Source organism: Phoenix dactylifera, chromosome 16 (genome assembly GCF_051530095.1).
Source record: "Phoenix dactylifera cultivar Ajwa chromosome 16, Ajwa_hap1_PhDact_Kaust_v1.1, whole genome shotgun sequence".
Lineage (NCBI taxonomy): Eukaryota > Viridiplantae > Streptophyta > Magnoliopsida > Arecales > Arecaceae > Phoenix > Phoenix dactylifera.
In genome coordinates, this window is record NC_143205.1 from 17557593 (window position 1) to 17574853 (window position 17261).

General features: G+C 37.1%; 2 protein-coding genes across 2 annotated transcripts; both read right to left on the reverse strand.

Moving 5' to 3' along the window:
• Window positions 1-1409: 1409 nt before the first annotated feature.
• ECH2 (enoyl-CoA hydratase 2) lies at window positions 1410-8661 on the reverse strand. The gene is made up of 11 exons (XM_008783021.6): window positions 8480-8661; window positions 8342-8364; window positions 8123-8228; window positions 7244-7317; window positions 7012-7084; window positions 5412-5451; window positions 5035-5107; window positions 4794-4944; window positions 3834-3904; window positions 1747-1920; window positions 1410-1653 (listed from the first exon to the last, which is right to left on the reverse strand). Exons 1-11 carry the CDS (start codon window positions 8540-8542, stop codon window positions 1566-1568), a joined length of 936 nt encoding a protein of 311 aa, XP_008781243.2. The 5' UTR covers window positions 8543-8661; the 3' UTR covers window positions 1410-1565.
• A 2681-nt stretch (window positions 8662-11342) lies between these two features.
• Window positions 11343-16471, reverse strand: LOC103701067 (GDSL esterase/lipase At5g55050-like). Its single transcript, XM_008783019.5, has 5 exons — window positions 16191-16471; window positions 12503-12633; window positions 12161-12394; window positions 11798-12047; window positions 11343-11699 (listed from the first exon to the last, which is right to left on the reverse strand). The coding sequence occupies exons 1-5, from the start codon at window positions 16426-16428 to the stop codon at window positions 11473-11475; spliced, it is 1080 nt and encodes a 359-aa protein (XP_008781241.2). The 5' UTR covers window positions 16429-16471; the 3' UTR covers window positions 11343-11472.
• Between the last annotated feature and the right edge of the window lie 790 nt (window positions 16472-17261).

Genomic DNA, 17261 nt, shown 5'->3' on the forward strand with positions numbered 1-17261 from the left:
ACTCAAAAAGACTGAAGTAAAAAATAGAATTTGCGTAGATCCCATAGAAGTTTCAAGGCCACTGAACACCCAGAAGAGCTCAAGGTTGGGAACTGGGTGAGTGCCGTCGGCAGTCTCTTTTTTTGATGCATGGATGCATGCATTCCACGGACGTCCAGGGGCACCCTCCGGGATATAAGGGTACGTAGTGAAATTTTTCATGCAAGGGTGCCCCCCAACGAGGACGTTACTTAATTTAAAATAGTTCATAGAAATGCTAAAGATCCGTCTCGTGAGCGTGGCCCATAATATTACTAGGTGGGCAGTAGGCGAGTTGAAATTTTTGCCCGCCACGCAAATTTGAACTTGAAGAGAGAGACATTCTATGAGCATCTCTCTCAGAAAGCCTAGTGGGGTCCTTTCAGCATGTCATTGCGATGCCAGTATCTAGGTCTCTCTGGGGATCTTGCAAGGTCCTTTTAATGTATGTTTTCTTGTGGCCATGCCATACATAGTAGCATTTCTTGGCACTCAGTGCTCCAAAATCCAAATTCAAGCCTAAAATGTGCTATTACATCTACTTTTTGTGGGAACAAAATAGTAGTTCTGTTGATATTGAGCCATTTGCCCAAGTATATATCTTTATGGCTTTCTTTTTTTATTATTATTGTTAAGAGAACAATAGATTTGCTATCTTTATTTGGTTTATATGTGCCTATAGAACACATTTGTAGATCTTATAATCCTTGCATCTTCAATGAGCTGATATAATTAGCTAGATAAAATATGCAATATTTGTAGGCTTGTTGCATAACCAAAGGACATGTTTAGCCAATTCATCTAGCTGTTACATTCATGCATGTTTTGAATTTGTTTCCCCTCCTCCAATAATGCTATGCATGAAATATTGGTTAGTTTGCACAAGCTCTAAGGCATGAAAGGATGTGGCACATTCTTCAGCATCAGCATAAATCCTTAGCTACACTAGAAAACTTATATCATGCTGAATGATGAATTCTTAATTAATATCTATTCATGGCTATTAGATGCAACCATTTTCCGATGCAGTATGTACCTTCATCCAAAAACTGGGAAGACGTACCACATAGCGTACAATGTAAGGGACCCTGTTGCCTAGGAAACAACTTAATTCTCGGCAAGCAAAGAGTGCAAGTGACTGTAGGTAGTCTTGAAGTCGTCATGCATATTTAGGGATGGAGTCAGCAGGATTCTAGTAAAAAAGAGGAAATTAGCCTGGAGAGAATCAAGAAGTTGAAACATTGGTGGATGACCACCGAAAAAATGGGGAATGGAGGATGATGTTGGTGGAGATAGAGACCAAAACAATTTTTACTGGTCGATTTGAACAGTATGCATTGTAGGAGGCTAATGTAGAATATATGAGAGATCTGATTAACACAGTGATGATAATTTGAACAGCTAAACATGGGATCTTATTGAGCTAGGTCTCATATTTATTGCACTATAACTCCCAGTCAAGCTCTACATCTCCTGATGGTATGTCACTGCTAAAAACCAAGTCACAGCCCACATCCAGCTTTTGTTACAATAAGCAAAGTCAAGGATTACAAGGATGAAGGGATGTGTTTGAGGAGCACATATCCAGAGAGCACCGCCCGATTTCGTTCCTTCACCTTGGTTTGATATATTACTCTGCACATTGAAACGCTGAGTTAGCTATCCAGAGTCGAGGGCTAAAGACATGACCAACAAAAAGAAAAAATAAAAACGAATAACCTTTCCTACCTTGGGCCTTCAAGCCACATTTCTGTGACTAGAGTTTCTCCTGGATATACGTGCAAAAGAAAACGACCAAATATGCTTTTCACCGCTGTTGGTTCCCCGTTGCAGAAAGATTTGATAATGGCTCGGACCGCAAAACCAAGAGTGCACAAACCATGCAGAATTGGACGAGTGAATCTACGAGAAACCACCAGTTAAACCATTTGAAGGAGATGAAATGGATTCCACAAAAAGCATGATTATGTCAGAAGATTAGTTGACCAGCATGGAACAAACTAATTAGCAGCAGCATAAGCTTGGACATATCAAATATTGTGAAAGAAACTTTTGTAAAGAAGCAACAAGCATACTTTATTCCAGAAAAAATGGACATCCGGATATAATGAACCCCGTAGGGCACAATAACATCATTAGAGAAGTGATATTATTAGATAATATTAAAAAAATCCAAGTCAAATTCTATTAAAATTTACGCAACCAAATTACCTGAAGAATGAGGAATGATGTTTGAAGTATTTATGAACACATATAGACAGTTTGTTATGAATATTTACATTGAAAATACTTAAAAAGAAAACAAAATCGTGATATCACATTTCATTTCCGTAGTGCTAGTTTATCACCTACACATGGCAATTAGCACAAAACCACCACTTCTTCAGTCTTCACCATCAGAACATTTAACATACTGTTATATGTCTATTGAAAAAAGCCACATAATGGTCCCGTCTTTTATGGATCAAGCAAAGTATGGCTATGCACCATCCATGACTGATCTTTGACCGATAAGGCTCAGGCTGTGTCAAACTCACCCCTAATCTGAGACGAGCCAGACCTTAAGTTTTACAATCATGCTTAGAACTGGCCTAGGCCTAGATTGATAATCTGTCTCAGTCGACCCTTCCATCCATGATAGAGTCCTTCATCCCTTACACTATCTAACTATGAGAGGAGCGGAAAAACATTCTAGCATTTGCAAAATGAGATCCACATAACACTCCTCTTATGGCATTTGACCACAATGGGAACTCATTATCTGAAGATGTTCTGATAGCTGATCTCATGTTAAAATAGAGGTGATTGTACCCATTGTTTTGATGCAACTATTTATTGGAATTTGCCCTTTCAGTTCTTTCCAATTAACAGACCCTTTGAGCTAAAAGAAAATAAAATAACTCCATTTCAGTTATAAATATCATATCAGAGTTAGTGATGCTACCAAACAGTAATCATAATATTAAAATTAGAACACAGACTACTAAAGCCAATATGCTAATGGGAATTTGTTCCACCACCCCCAAAATGGAAAATGGGTGAAAGGGTTACTGATGCTCTAGCCAGAAGGTATGCTAGGAATTGAGAATCTCATCCCACTCTCTCCACCACCCCCTCTCAAAAAAAAAAAAGAAAAGAAAAGAGTCCCCCAGGGAGGAGGGGGGTTTGCTTCTGCCTTCTTCCTCTGATGAATTCTGACAGCAGGCAAGATGGATGAAAAAAGCATTTCCACTTCCTCTTCCTGCAATAGCAAGCAAGAATTCAGGAAGGCTCTCACCTATCAACTTAAGTCATCTGTTTAATTCATCTGCCGTCAATCATTACTCCTCACTATTGCACTCTTAATATATCATCCTTTAATCTCAAAGAAAGAGAATTTTACTTTATTCAAAAGAATAACAATGAACTTAAGAAAGGTCCATATGTAAAAGAAAAATGATGGTCCCCTTCACAATGGTTAAGGAAATAACTAAATCTATCTGCTTATACCCCTATCGCAACCTAAAGGCCTTATTCCTTCATCCAATGCTTAAATTGTATTCTAGCCTTCTATCCTATATATGCTCCAAGAATACAATGTCAAGCATGTACAAAAAATTGCTACCTGTTTTAATCAAATGAGCATGAGTTCTATATTAGAAAAATCTAAATATGCAAAGTAGTCAAGCTAAGAACTGGTGGTTATAGAGGTCAAGATGATATGCCATACATGCAGGTATAGAAAAAAAGAAGAAAAGGAAAAGGAGGCAATAATTGATATACAAATTAGTTCTGAGAAGAAATCTTAGAAATGCCTATTCCTTTTAAATACATACCCAGCAACCTGTGCAATCACGGGATCTGAATGTAGAGGATTATAATCACCTGATAGCCTGTACAATAGGGCCTGCATCATAATAGCATTGGTGCATCAGTTTTCCAAATGGGGGAAGGAGGTTGGCTATCTCATGGTCTGAAGAAAAAGGGCTAGCACAGAAAGATAACTGTTAAGTAGACGATCACAACACGTAGAATAGGTAACATGGCAGTGTCGATCATAGAAACTCATATATAAATGGTGAGTACAGCAAAGCCTTTCCACCCCCCAAGAAGGAAAAGAAAGTTTTAGCTACATAATGTTTTAGGAGAAGAGTATCTTTAGAATGTAAAGCTAATGAGATGTGAGAAAATAGCCTATAAGCACTCCCTTGGTGGTACAATTATAATGCTTAGAAAAATAGGAACGAGTGAGAGATGCACCTATAAGCACCCATTTTGCCTTTCAACAAAGAAGAGAGACATTATATGCCCAATGAGAGAGAAAGTTGAGAAAAATCAGGAGTCTGTACATATCTCGGAAGAGTGTCTAGGAGTTTGCATCTATTGTTTTCAGAATGAATTGTTTGTCCAGTATTATTGCTACTGTTCCATGAACTACAAGTGCAAGACTAATGTTAGAAAACTAGCTAATAATAATGTAAAAGATCTAGTACTATCGAACTCTTCTGACCATGATTAATAGGGTAAATAGAATAATTAAATAAATCAAATAAGTGACAAAAGTATGAAACATCATGCAAATTTATATACAGTAGAACTTAGAAATATATTAGAATTATTCTATGAAAGATAAGAAGAGAGTCAAATGTCCTTGTATGGCATTCCTGTTTATTCTATAAACTTACAAGGAACTGGAAAAACATATAAATAGTTTTAAATTGACATGTACCAGGCATAGATTCCTATGAAACAAAATTAACAAAACATAAAAGAGAACTGAAACAAAAAACACGTGCCTGGGATTGATGGGTACAGTCTTCATAAACCATGGAAGGTTTGTATTTTGGAACTGAAACACGAGAAACCTGATTGGCCGGATAGGTTGTATATGAATACGGTGGTGAGGACTTTGAGAAGCCTCCAGCACCACGCAAGTAGATGGTACTCCTACAATGATTGGTACTCTAAAAGATTATATATTGCAAATGCTGTCAATATACAAAGAAGAAACATCCAAAAAATTAATATGTTACTGACCGGTTCATGCACAGGGCTTCACCAGACTCTTTTATATAACTAGTAGTCTCTATCTCAATAATAGTTGCTTTTCCTGGAGTATCAGAGAGCATAATATTGAAAAATCCCAATGTTGTTAAAAATCATAGCTGTATGCCATTATCTGTAGTTTATATTTTTTGCAATTTCGGAATGATTTTTAGCAACAAAATTAACCATCATATTTAGTGCACTGAAGGGAGCTGGAGGCCTTACATTAATGGAAGGACAAAGCTGATGGTAAACATTAAATGACAAAAGCCACTTTACTATGAAAAGAAAGAAAATGAAAAAAGAACGGAAAAAAGGGTTGAGATAAAGAATTCAGAATTACAAATGTAGCACTATTAGAAACACACCTTTGTCATGCAAGCCCGCGATTGCTACTTTGTTTAGAATCTGATTCAAAAAAAAAAAAAAAAGAATGACATAAAGTTTTGGACACTTTCTGAAGATAAAAGTCATGAAATTAGATGATCTAAACTTCATGCAATATTTGCTTATATATCTGATTTTTTGAAACAAAGAGGACCAAATGGCCTTCAGCATATCTTGTTGATAGCAAAAATTTAAGCCATTAAAAATATAGGATCAAAATGATTCTAATAGGACACAAGAAAAGCAAGAAGAGATAAAAGTAGCAATTTAAAGGAAAAAATGATGGAGCCTACAACCCCATTTCCTCTCCTTAAAGAATGTTAAAGAACTGCAGGGGAAGCAACTATACAAGTTGAGAAAAGTTGAATCAAGCGGACCTGGGTAGTAATATCATGCTAGCTTGCAAGGGGATATAAAAACATGAAAAATACATGATGCTTATCAAAAAGGATAAATATAGAATTATCACAAACATGTGTTCATAAACTTGATCCAATAGGAATACATATAAAAGCCTAAATGTTAATGTTGTCTTGGATGAAATTATGGCAACGTGATAGCAGCTGCTTATTAAAGATTTAAACATAAGCTGCAAAATCAGGATGTATGATAGTTTCATGTAAAGATATCCTATTTAGTTCAAATCATCCAAAACCCAACCACAACTATGTCGTTGCAACTCTTTAGTCTAGTAATATACAGGTAGGTATCTACTATCATAGGACAAGAGAGGTGTTTCTCCTCCCTTCAGCCTCATCTTAAACTAGCTTCAGAATACCCACTTTTAGCAGCCTTCTGAATAATTGTTATTTCTTTCAGTTTGCTAAAAGAAGGTGATACACTTTCTTTAGTCATGCAACTAAGGCAAAATTCACAGAGTGCGCCCTAAATAAAAGATATGAAACATGACTATGTTGGAAAATCTGATGCATCAATGTTTGTTTATCACTCAATAACATTCCATAACAATTCGTTTATGCAGATCTTGTACACAGTAGAAGAAACGTGGCACGTAAATAAGATATAATCAGTATTTTAAAAAAATAAACTTAAGGTTTGATCTACAAGAGTGGGTCATTTCTGTACAGATAAAGAAGACTTTAAAGTTTTGAACTTACCTTTGGCTCTTAGTCAATGCTAAATGGTAGAAAACTTATTAGAGTACTTGACCTTCCCATATAGAGATGGCTTGAACTCTCACAAGGATTTGGGACAATTTAGTCTGTATCTTTCACATTTGCCTGATTTTATGATGGCAAAGAATACTTAGCCTTCTCAATCCTTGTTGGCTCAATTCTATGAGAACATAAGGACTTATCTTTTTCTGCATTCACTTCTTAGAATCACCCAGATCTAAGAAGAAGTAGATGATGTGATGATAATGAAGTAGAAGCGACTTAAAATATTTAGGTTTCACCTCAGAAGATGGTTCAATTTATTGAGACCTAAGACCGCTTGTTTTTAGAATTAAGGCTGGCTAACTCTAGAAGCACAAGGACTCATAACATCTTAGTTTTTACCCTTAAATATGTTAAATAAAAATATTCAAAAACTGAATTTTTTTGCTGCAAAAAGGCTTACACAACCACTTGAAGGAAAAGGCCTGTAGATCTCCATGTATTGCTGGCCATGCAATAGAAGCCTCTGATCAAATCTAGATAGGGAATAAGCTTTACAGTTCAGATAATGAGACAAAAGTACGAATATATTTTAATATCAACTAGAAATGCCAAGGTGCTAAAACATGATAAAATCTAGAAAATCATGGAAGAAGTCATGATTCAAAGACTGTTGCAACAGGGAATGTACTCACTGCATGCCAGGCACGTCATCAAGCGTACCCTTCTTTTTTTGGAAAGGAAACAGAGCACCAAAAGTTGGCAAAACCTGCATATCAGTAAATTCAAGATGTCATCAAGGTCTTTAAGATGATTAGTGCCAAAAATCAAAATACAATTCGTTTCACAGGCTAAAGATGTTACACTAACAAAAAAGTCCTTGTTAAACCAACAAATCATTGCTAAAACATTGTATTATTGGAATTATAGAGACAATAACATTCTCTCTTTTTTTTGGTTGGGAGAAAACAGACACAACAAGAAAAGTACTCATAAGGACAAAATAGAAATCTTGTCTCATTTTTTTGGAGTTGAATTTATAAATCATGGATGCAGAATTTTGTAAACAGCTTGCATTATTCAATCTATCATATGTAGCATCATCGATTCAATTTTATCAAATTCCATCTTCAGTGGTCTTCTCCCCCCTTTTTAAACCCTTCTTCCAGATAAGAGTCTCCTTGATTGTTGGAATTTCCAGGCTACGAATCCATATATTCTACCTTGCCCCAGTTTTTGTAGACAATGTAAATACTTCTCAAGAACAGACAATACGGCTGGCAGGTTGCATCGCAGCTGAATTTTTTTTCAACGTTAATAATGATTAGGACTTGAAGCCAGTAAAGGTAAATTAAATTGTTCATGATTAAAAAGATTTGGGGCTCAAAGTTAGCTTTCAAATAACTGATCATACACTTGAATCAAAAGAATCCACTGAGTTATGCCTCCCAAAAGGTATCAGATTTTGCCATAAGTTTATCCCCCTATTGAAAGCTAGATTGCATCTTGAAGAAACCAATTTCATATTAAAAAGAAACAAAAAGATTTTTTCCGCAGAAAGCTTTAAATTAGACCTGAATGAATCGCTGTCCGTCCCTGTGGTAAACATACTTGAGCTCCTTCTCATCCATTGCATCTCCAGCGCAAGCTCCAATTCCAAGGGCATAGAGCGCCGTATCTCTATTAAAGACAAAATCAAAACAAAAATTTAGAAAGAAAAATAAAAGTCCCACCTTTTAGCAGCTTGAAGCCAGAGAATTCCGAAATTTCACATCTTGATGCCTCTAACTGACCTCTCGGTGTAGGAGAATGAAGTCTTGCGGGAAGAAGAGCGGAAACAGAAGAGAAAACGACATCAATTACACGAACACTGAGAAAAATTACTCCAGAAGAGGGGAAATAAGAGGACGAGGAGGAGGAGAGAAGAAAACCTCGGGGAACTTGTGAGAGATCACCAGCTCCGGATCGACGGGAGAGGGTTTGGAACTCGCCATGGCCGGCTCTCCTCGAAGAAGGAGCCAAGATGGGGAGAGAGAGGATAGAGATTGGCGTCAAGGAATGCTTCCGGAGCTCCGCCGAGTAGGTGACGTTACGCCGTGGGGTGGGCAAAAGGGTGAGCAAATTAATTCTTTGATTTTTTCCATGGTCAAGTCAAATGTTTCTCCAAATTAATCATAGGCCATCAGATTGGGTCTAAAGATCGGATAGATGCAGATTAGATCAAAAATTTACCAACCCATATCTATTATATTTATTAAATAAATTAAAATTTTAGATATAAAATTTATTTATTTATTAAATATGTAATCGGGCTAAATCTATGTATTCTATTTAAAATAGATCATATCAGATTAAATAGGTTAAATTAATTTTTTGGCTAGTTAAATAAATTTAAGCAGATTAAATAGATTAGAAATAGATTAAGTAGATTTCAAATGATTCAAGCAGATTTTATACATATTAAATGGTTCGGATCATTATTCGATCTAATTATTAAATGGATCAAAATAAATTATAAACAAGTTAAAGGTCTAAATCCGAACTCAAACCATTTAATAAACGGATCTAGATGAATTAACTCATTGATAGCCGAAATTTGTTTATGTCAAATTCAAACCTGCTTAAAGCATGTCGTTTGGGAGGTCGGGTTGATGGGTCTTACCATAAATTGCCACTTTTAGAATCGAATTACAAAGTGTATTGAAATATTTACGGATTTTAGGATATTTTTAGAATTAATTAAGTATTAAAAGAAGTGTGGGTTTGGGCTTCAGATATTATATATATCACAATGGATATGAATTTTGTATTTGAAAACCAAAAGCTACACTTTTAGACAGTGGATGTCTTATTTCCCAATCAGATTTCACAAATATCTTAAAAGCATCGGAATGAAATTGTTTTGTCTCATATATCTTTCATATGCGCAACCTCATATTTTCTTTATATTTCTGAATATTTTTAAATAACCAAGCATCCATTAAAAGTTGATTCTTAATGTTCAAATATTTAAAATTTATAAACTAAAAATCATGATTTTGTCCCCTTTCTCATATTTTTTTCTTGGAATTTATATTATTTTCAATTTTTTTGCCCAAAGTTGCATTTGCTGAGTTCTTTCCACACTTTTACGTGTTTCCAAATTTTTAAGCATCACCTTAGCTGAATCGTTACTATTAAATTTCCAAGTTTATGGGCATTTCCATGTTTTTAATCATAGTTGAGAAAAACCTAACTCTTGATACTATATGTAGGAGCCGGAAAGGGTGATGACATTCTAACTGGGGCTCCCCATGGCTTTCCTCGCTCTATCTTTCTCACAACCTACAAAGTAATGGTCCAATTGAGAGTTCTCTCATGCAATTAATGTTAGTTGAAAATCCATGATCTCTAATTCTAAACATTATTCCAGTTCTAGCTGCAATGCTAAAGTTGATAAGGTCGAACTCATCCACTTCGCAGTGACACAATTGGTTCATTAGATTAGAAGCAACCTTGGCTTCCTCCTAATCTAAATTAACATCAAGTCACAACCCTTCCATACGTAATTGTCCATAAATTGACCAACATGGCATGAGCTCATTTGACTAGCCCATAATCTATTACATTCTGCATGACATGACTCTAAAATCTAAATCAAGCTAACTTATCCTTGACCTGCTCTATTGCAAATGATGCAATCCCCTTAGGGCTATCATGTCCACTACATTATCCTTCAACTGAAGACCAGCCAATCCATAAGCTTAAGATCACTAAACCAACTTCCAGGGTCAGGAATCTAAAGGCCAAGATCCATTAATAGGAGGATCCAGTGGGAAATATCGAAGAAAGAATGGTAGAAGAGCTATTTGCTCCCTCATGTTATTTTGGTTAAAGAGGTTTTTTTTTTCGGTATACCGGCTCCTCATACTAAACGTAGATGAGTACAGCTAAGAAAATTAAAAAAAAGAAGCTGGCCCAGTAAGTAGAAAACATCCGCCTAAAGAGGTTCCTCTATTGGACCTAGAACGGACATTCCTTCGGTTGCTACTGAGCTTGCCACTGACCCAATTACTGGGCCTGCCAAATGGTTTGAAACCTCAACAGCCACTGGGCCGGAGCCCACTTCGCGTTGCTACTTATCTGTGGCCCAATACATTTCGGCTTTGCAGCTGAGGGAACTCCGAACTTCTATACGTGTATTTTTTTTGTTATTGCAAACCTCCCAACTTTGACTTGATAGATGAAGGATTAAGGATTATAATCTCAAACAAACTCCATGCTCTTTCAAGCAACTTGAAGCTTTGCTTCTCACATCATGTCAAGTTGTTAACTCGCAGAAAGTCATTTGATTTGCTCTTGGCTTTTAAAGTGCTTCTTTAAGCAACCTCTCCTATGATTTCCTTCTACTATGGTTTAGGCATACCACAATGGGATTGGTTAGACTTGATGATCTCTAACCATCGGAAATTGTCGAACATACAACTGTATAGAACTTAGGAGCATTGCAAGTGGCTACTGCATTTGTTGGTTTTGTATGAAATATATTTGGAAACACAGGTTATGCATGGATCGATGACTTCTCATGGCAGATCTGATGGCCATCAGTGCACTGAAACCTAACACGAAGCTTCTTAATAACAGTTTTCCAAATTTTTCACAATGCATGTTCGATCATGGCATTTGCAAAATTGTCTGGATATATGTACGTCCATCCCTTGAACAATCTTTTGCATTAGTTTTTAGCAATGCAAATGTGGACATTGTCCTGTTATAATTCATTGGTAAGAATTTTAGTAGTGCATGCACCAGTCAAAATCATAACCCTTATTTATTTCTGCAGACGCCATCATCCCTGATAGCAATTAGACTGTCATGTTGCAATTATAATTCCCCAACAATGGCTAGCTACTTGCTTAGTTTGAATAATACACCAACTTCATTTCTAACTATGATCCTCGACCAACTGCTTGAAATTGATAGGGCTGGCATACTGCAGTGATCCATTGTAGATGGCAAAGCCTGCCTTCTTGGATGCACCCTGGGTAGGATGGACACCGTCCCAAAAGAGGTATTCTTTGCGGTCGTCACAGTAGGTAGCATTCGGCATGCAGCCGGATACTGCATTCAACTTACCACCTCCACAGCATGCACTTTGGACCTCTTTATACCCTGGCGACGTGTAATTAAAACTTTTTTATTTTATCCAAGATGCAGGAACTGATACTAGTTTTACATGACCTGGCCTACACTAAGAGTTTTGAACTTACCAGCTGCTCCTGGATCGGCTATAATATTTGACACCACTGCATGAGAACTCCCGAGTGAGTAGTTCATCCCCTTCAATGTCGAGTGAAGATTGCTTAACATAACTTTGACGGCATCATTAGCACCAACGGCCAAATCATTCAAGACGGCGATGCAATCTCCCAAAGGGTGCAAAACTCTCGAGGACGGGCAGCAACCGATGGGTGCAACGTCGATTATCCCAAACTTCCTTGCTCCCAAGTCGTACAATGCCTGCCATTCCTAAGTGTAACTAGCTCTTTCCAAGAAATCAAGAAATGTAATGCTACTTGAGTAGGAAAAGAGAGCGAGCGAGTGAGTGAGAGAGATAGAGAGAGAGAGTTCACCTCGATATGGTTTTTGTAGTTGTAGATGAGAGTGTTGTAGAACTGTTCTTTTTGTGTGTTGTTTGGTGCATTGTTTTGCCGAAAAAAGGCGAAGAGGTCATTGCCCCCGGCGCTGATGAGGAAGATAGATTTCGAGAGTACATCGTTGGTTCTCTCCGTGTTCAATCGTGCTGCAATTCTTGATCTTATGGTGGCAAAATATTTGATCTGTTTTGTCATAGTGATGGTAGTTCCCTGGTAGATGGATGAATGAACATAGTGATCAGGTGTTGGTTAAGAGTTCTAAAGCAGCAAGTAGGTAAACAAAATATATAAGCATATTGTAGAAAAGGTTGTGCTCACAGTGGAGTCAAGAATTCCAGATCCCCCAGAAGCGAAGTTTACTCCTCTCAGGCCCTTAAGAATTCCATGGCTGGTCTTGTTTGTGAGGGAAAGATATGGTGGCGGACTCCTTCGGAAGCCCATGTGACCGGCTACGCGCATCATCAAAGATTAGTAGCTAAAAGTTTACAAAAAAATGGAGGAATATATAGTGGAGTGTATCCGTAAGAACATACAATTAATCCATGTCCTTTTTTTTGTTATTTTCCTCATCTTATTGCTGTTGCTGTGTTGTTAGCATCCATCAATTCACTAAGATAATAATCCATTAAACTATATACGTAGGAGACAAAACAAAAACCAGATAAAAAGTGTTAATTAGAGAAACGAATAGGTATTTTATCCATGGAGATAACACAAGAAACGAGTGGGTGATGTTTTGGAGAAAAAAATAAATTGGAGACAGGTGGGTGGCATATATCCATGGACCTGATCAGATGCATGAACGTACTCACATGTTTTCATATGGGGTGTCTATGGATTGCCCTGGCTTTTATTCTTTTATGAGTAGGTATTCTGCTTTTGCTCTGAAAGGGAAGGATGACATTCGTGGTTAGGTAGAGAGAATATCTTTGCATTACCAACTCCATTCCTCCACGCGAGGATCAAATGGCCAGAGATCTCGTCAGTTATAGCAGGTGGACATATTTGACCAGTACACGACAGCGAGATAAGAGGCAAATTAGGTCAATTTTTCTGTCTCATCATTAGTTCATAATTCCTTCCTTCATCCTTTAGCCCCTTAGCCCATCATATGTTATTTTCGTAGAATCTTCTATGCTATTTTTCAGTACATGGCCAACATATTCTAGTCGCAGGATTTTAGCCCAGGGATTTTTGCCATAATAAAATATAAATCTACCTACGCCTACCACTAGATTAGGGAATTATAAATGAATGTTAATGCCTGCAGACAAAATGTTAATGCTTATTTATAAATTTTAGATTGTTTAAAAACTGATGTCTTGGTTTTGCATTCACATATACGAATTCATTTTAAGGATTTTGCAAACTGATCTCCATTTTTTTTTGAAAAATATAGTGGAAATGTCACATTTTAATTCTAAATATAGAATATTCTCTAGTGTATATGTGAGGATTGATTCAAGCATGTGTTTAATCTAATGTTAATTACATATTGGAGAGATCTTGGAGTACATGTATAGGGCTACAAAATCTAAATAATAACTTTTGACTAGTTCATTCTAACGAGATACCAGGTTGTTATACATAGTATAAGAACGAACCTAGGCCATGACTCATATTGGCTATTGGACTACGGAGCATAAACCTTGTGGGTACATGTTCAATCTCATAATGATTATATATTAAGAAGATCTTGGATGCTTATGCAAGACCAAAAAATTAAAATAATAATTCTTTAGTTAGCTTATTTGAGTGGGATCTTCGGTCAACAATAATTAACCCAAATCTAACGGATCTTTCATGAATTAGTGAGACTTCTTTTCAGTTCGACCCAATTTTTGACCTTAACATTTTATGATCTTGAGTTAATGACCTTTTCCCTCTTTAATTCAATTTCAACCTTAACCCTTCTTGGTGGCATTGACATTGTTATATATATATATATATATATATATATATGACTTTAGAAGAGTCTACAAAGCAGGACTCTTCAACAAGTAGGAAAGATCCCAGTTCAAATGTCCTGTAAGTCTAGTCTATGTAAAATTTTTCATGGGAACTCTGTTACATTATTAAAGGTCTTGCTCTATGTGACTTGGCTTATCTAAATATTATGCAACAAGGTGGACCCTCAGTATATATATTATATCACATCATGTGCCATCAGAATAAAAAATGAATTTAATTTAATGGGTTGAATTTTTTTTTGGGGGGGTGACTATTGCATTTCCAAAATGCTTTCCTGGCATTGGCCTGTGAAGATATTATAAATTTTTTAGTTGGACTCATGCTACAGTATTAAACGCGTTCTCTCTAGCGTGTAGTATGTATATATTTAAGTTGACGCTGTTTCATGGATCCCACCATCGGCCCTTCAACAATTATTGTTCTATCGAGACCAAAAAAAAGAGGCGCATGCGACGTATGCAGATTCTGCCAACTGATCTATTCCGTCCTTTTTTATTACTTGCTGTACGTATGTTTCAGTAGATGACACACAAATGTACAAAAAATCATCAATATGACGTGCAAAAGATCAAATATTGCCGGTTGGACCACCTTGTGAGACTTTTTTTTTTTGTTCTATGCATTGCATGCGTTTATATCACCATTGCTTTAGTACTTAATTTCATCAGTATAAAATAAATCAGAATATATATGTCTAGCTAGCTAGTATCTGTTTGTGACAATAAATTAAATCCACAGTTATAGTTAAGATGGAGGATTAAATAGCATTATCACTATTTAGAAGAAAGAGAAAACTACAAACCTAAAACAATTGGATTTATTTAGCACTGCAAATAATCCAAGTTATGTATGAACAGCTTGGCATTGGCTTGATAAGAACTTTTAGAGCTCGGTTTAGTTAAGAAAGAAGTCGAGCTCAAACACTAACTAAAGCTCCATTTATAAATGAATAGAGCCTAAATACTAATAGTTTGCAACAATTCTAATGGCACTTGTCTTGGATTCTTATTATAAGAGCCCAGTTTGAACATCTTATCTGAAGCTTGGCTGAAGCCCGAGCTCAATTAATATTTCTATATATAACTCAAGCCAAGCTTGAGTAGCCTAAATATACAATGTTGGCAAATAATAGTTTCCTATATGTGTATAGAGAGAGAGAGAGAGATGCATGCTTGCGCATGCTCAAGCATATATTACGTACATATATACATATGTATGTGTATCTCTCTACTATCTATTATGTAAATTAAGTACTCTGGCAAAACAAGTGCTGTCTTTTTTTCTCAAGAAGAAAAAAGTGCTTCCACCAAAATGGTAGCACGGTTAGAACGGGGCTAAAATTCCACTGAAGTGGCTCAGGTTCGAAACGCGCGGGCGTCGACTAAATGTGAGGATCGGATGCCTTCCGTCTAGTCTGCCCGGTGGAGTCACCATCTGGTCCGCTGGTACTGAGATGGCACTGGGGTGACGTACTCACACGTAGGGCAGCTCAAGGGTCGGGGAGAGTATGAGTAAAGGATGCCTATCCCTTCTATCCGTATCAAACATTTTTTGGTGGAAGGGAGGCCCAGTGAAGGCTGCTATGTGGGCAGAATTTCTCCCCTCTCCTCTCCCCCCTCCCCCCTCCCCCCTCCCCCCCTCCTTTTTTTTTTTTTTTTTTTTTTAAGATGGAAGAAAAAGACAACCAAGTCAAAGAAAAAAAGAAAAATTATTTTCCCATCCCTCTAAAGACCCCACTGTAAATCCTGATTATAGATGATGAGACAAAATGAGTTGTCATATTATGACAGTACTTCATTCTTCATTCACTAATTCGTCAGATTCCTAAGCCAAGTCATCAAAGTATATAAAGCACAAACTGCAAAGCTAAATCTTCACGCTTGAACTAAAAGTCCAAAAAAAAAAAAATCCCCATCTGCCTGACCCAAAAAAAAAATGAAAATATCCATCGTGTGCACTATACTTCCAACTTTGCCCAGGATGGAGAAATTAAGTAGGACGTATACATTAATTTATCTAAAGCCAGAGTTCTTACCCAAGAAGTCGATGCCGTTGAAGCCATTGCTGAACCTCCCGGTCGGCCTGGAGTGCGGGAAGTCGATGCCGTAATGAGGAAAGTTGGCCTTGGCATCATTCCCCGGCAGGTAGTTGTTGTTTCCGACGTCCGCCGTGGAGTCACCGAACACATAGATCGCCGGAACCTTTGGCTGAGCATTCCCACTAGCAGATATAGAAAATAAAAGAGCAAGGAGAAGAGCAGCAACTGACGCCATGGCCGCTTCTTCTAAGCTCTCACGCTATTATTCCACCAATAAGGTGTCATTTATAGACAAGGGAGCGGGGTAACTTATAGTTATGGAAAGCGTGCATCTATAATTAACTAATAAACCAACAAGAAAGACAAAGTTGTTCAAGCGTCAGAGCCAGGGCCCAAGTGGTGTTAGGCTTCGGTGAGCAGAGAACGTGGAGCCCTCGACCGGGTTGTTTCTGGATAATTCCGTTGGCAAGTTTTAATTTCTTTCCTAAAAGATTCAAATTTCAGATAGAAATTTTATTTTTTATTTTTTGAAAAAGATTTAAAATCTAATATTAGACATTTAAATGCATATATAGTCATATATGTATTGATGTTTGGTTATTTAAGGTTTAATCGGATGCATGCATGGACAGTTGTTCCAGCCGGATTAGATGCACCGTTTCAAAATTTAAATTTAAATATTGATTTAAATAAAGGTTGGTACCGAGAGAAAGCTATTGAGATTTTTATGGGCCTTACAAAAAGGTTTTAACTTCCAAGGTTTAAACATAAAAATCTAGCTCGGTGCTAATCAATTTAATAAATAGAGACCAATCAATGTGGCTATTAATTGTTGCTAATGTCATCCAACAATGACATAGATGGCTATGACAAAAAGGACACTGTTTCAATCTGTTGCGGGGATGGTCTTTGGCCGGAGCCTCACACAACAACCTAGCCCACATTAAGCTAGCAGAGAAAGAGGACCGCGTTCCTTCCGAGGTATTGTCCGCTTTGGGGGTCGAGCGTACCCGGAGCCCTCCTCACGGTTTTGTCCCACAAAAGGGCTCTCGAGAGGAAAGGATTTCC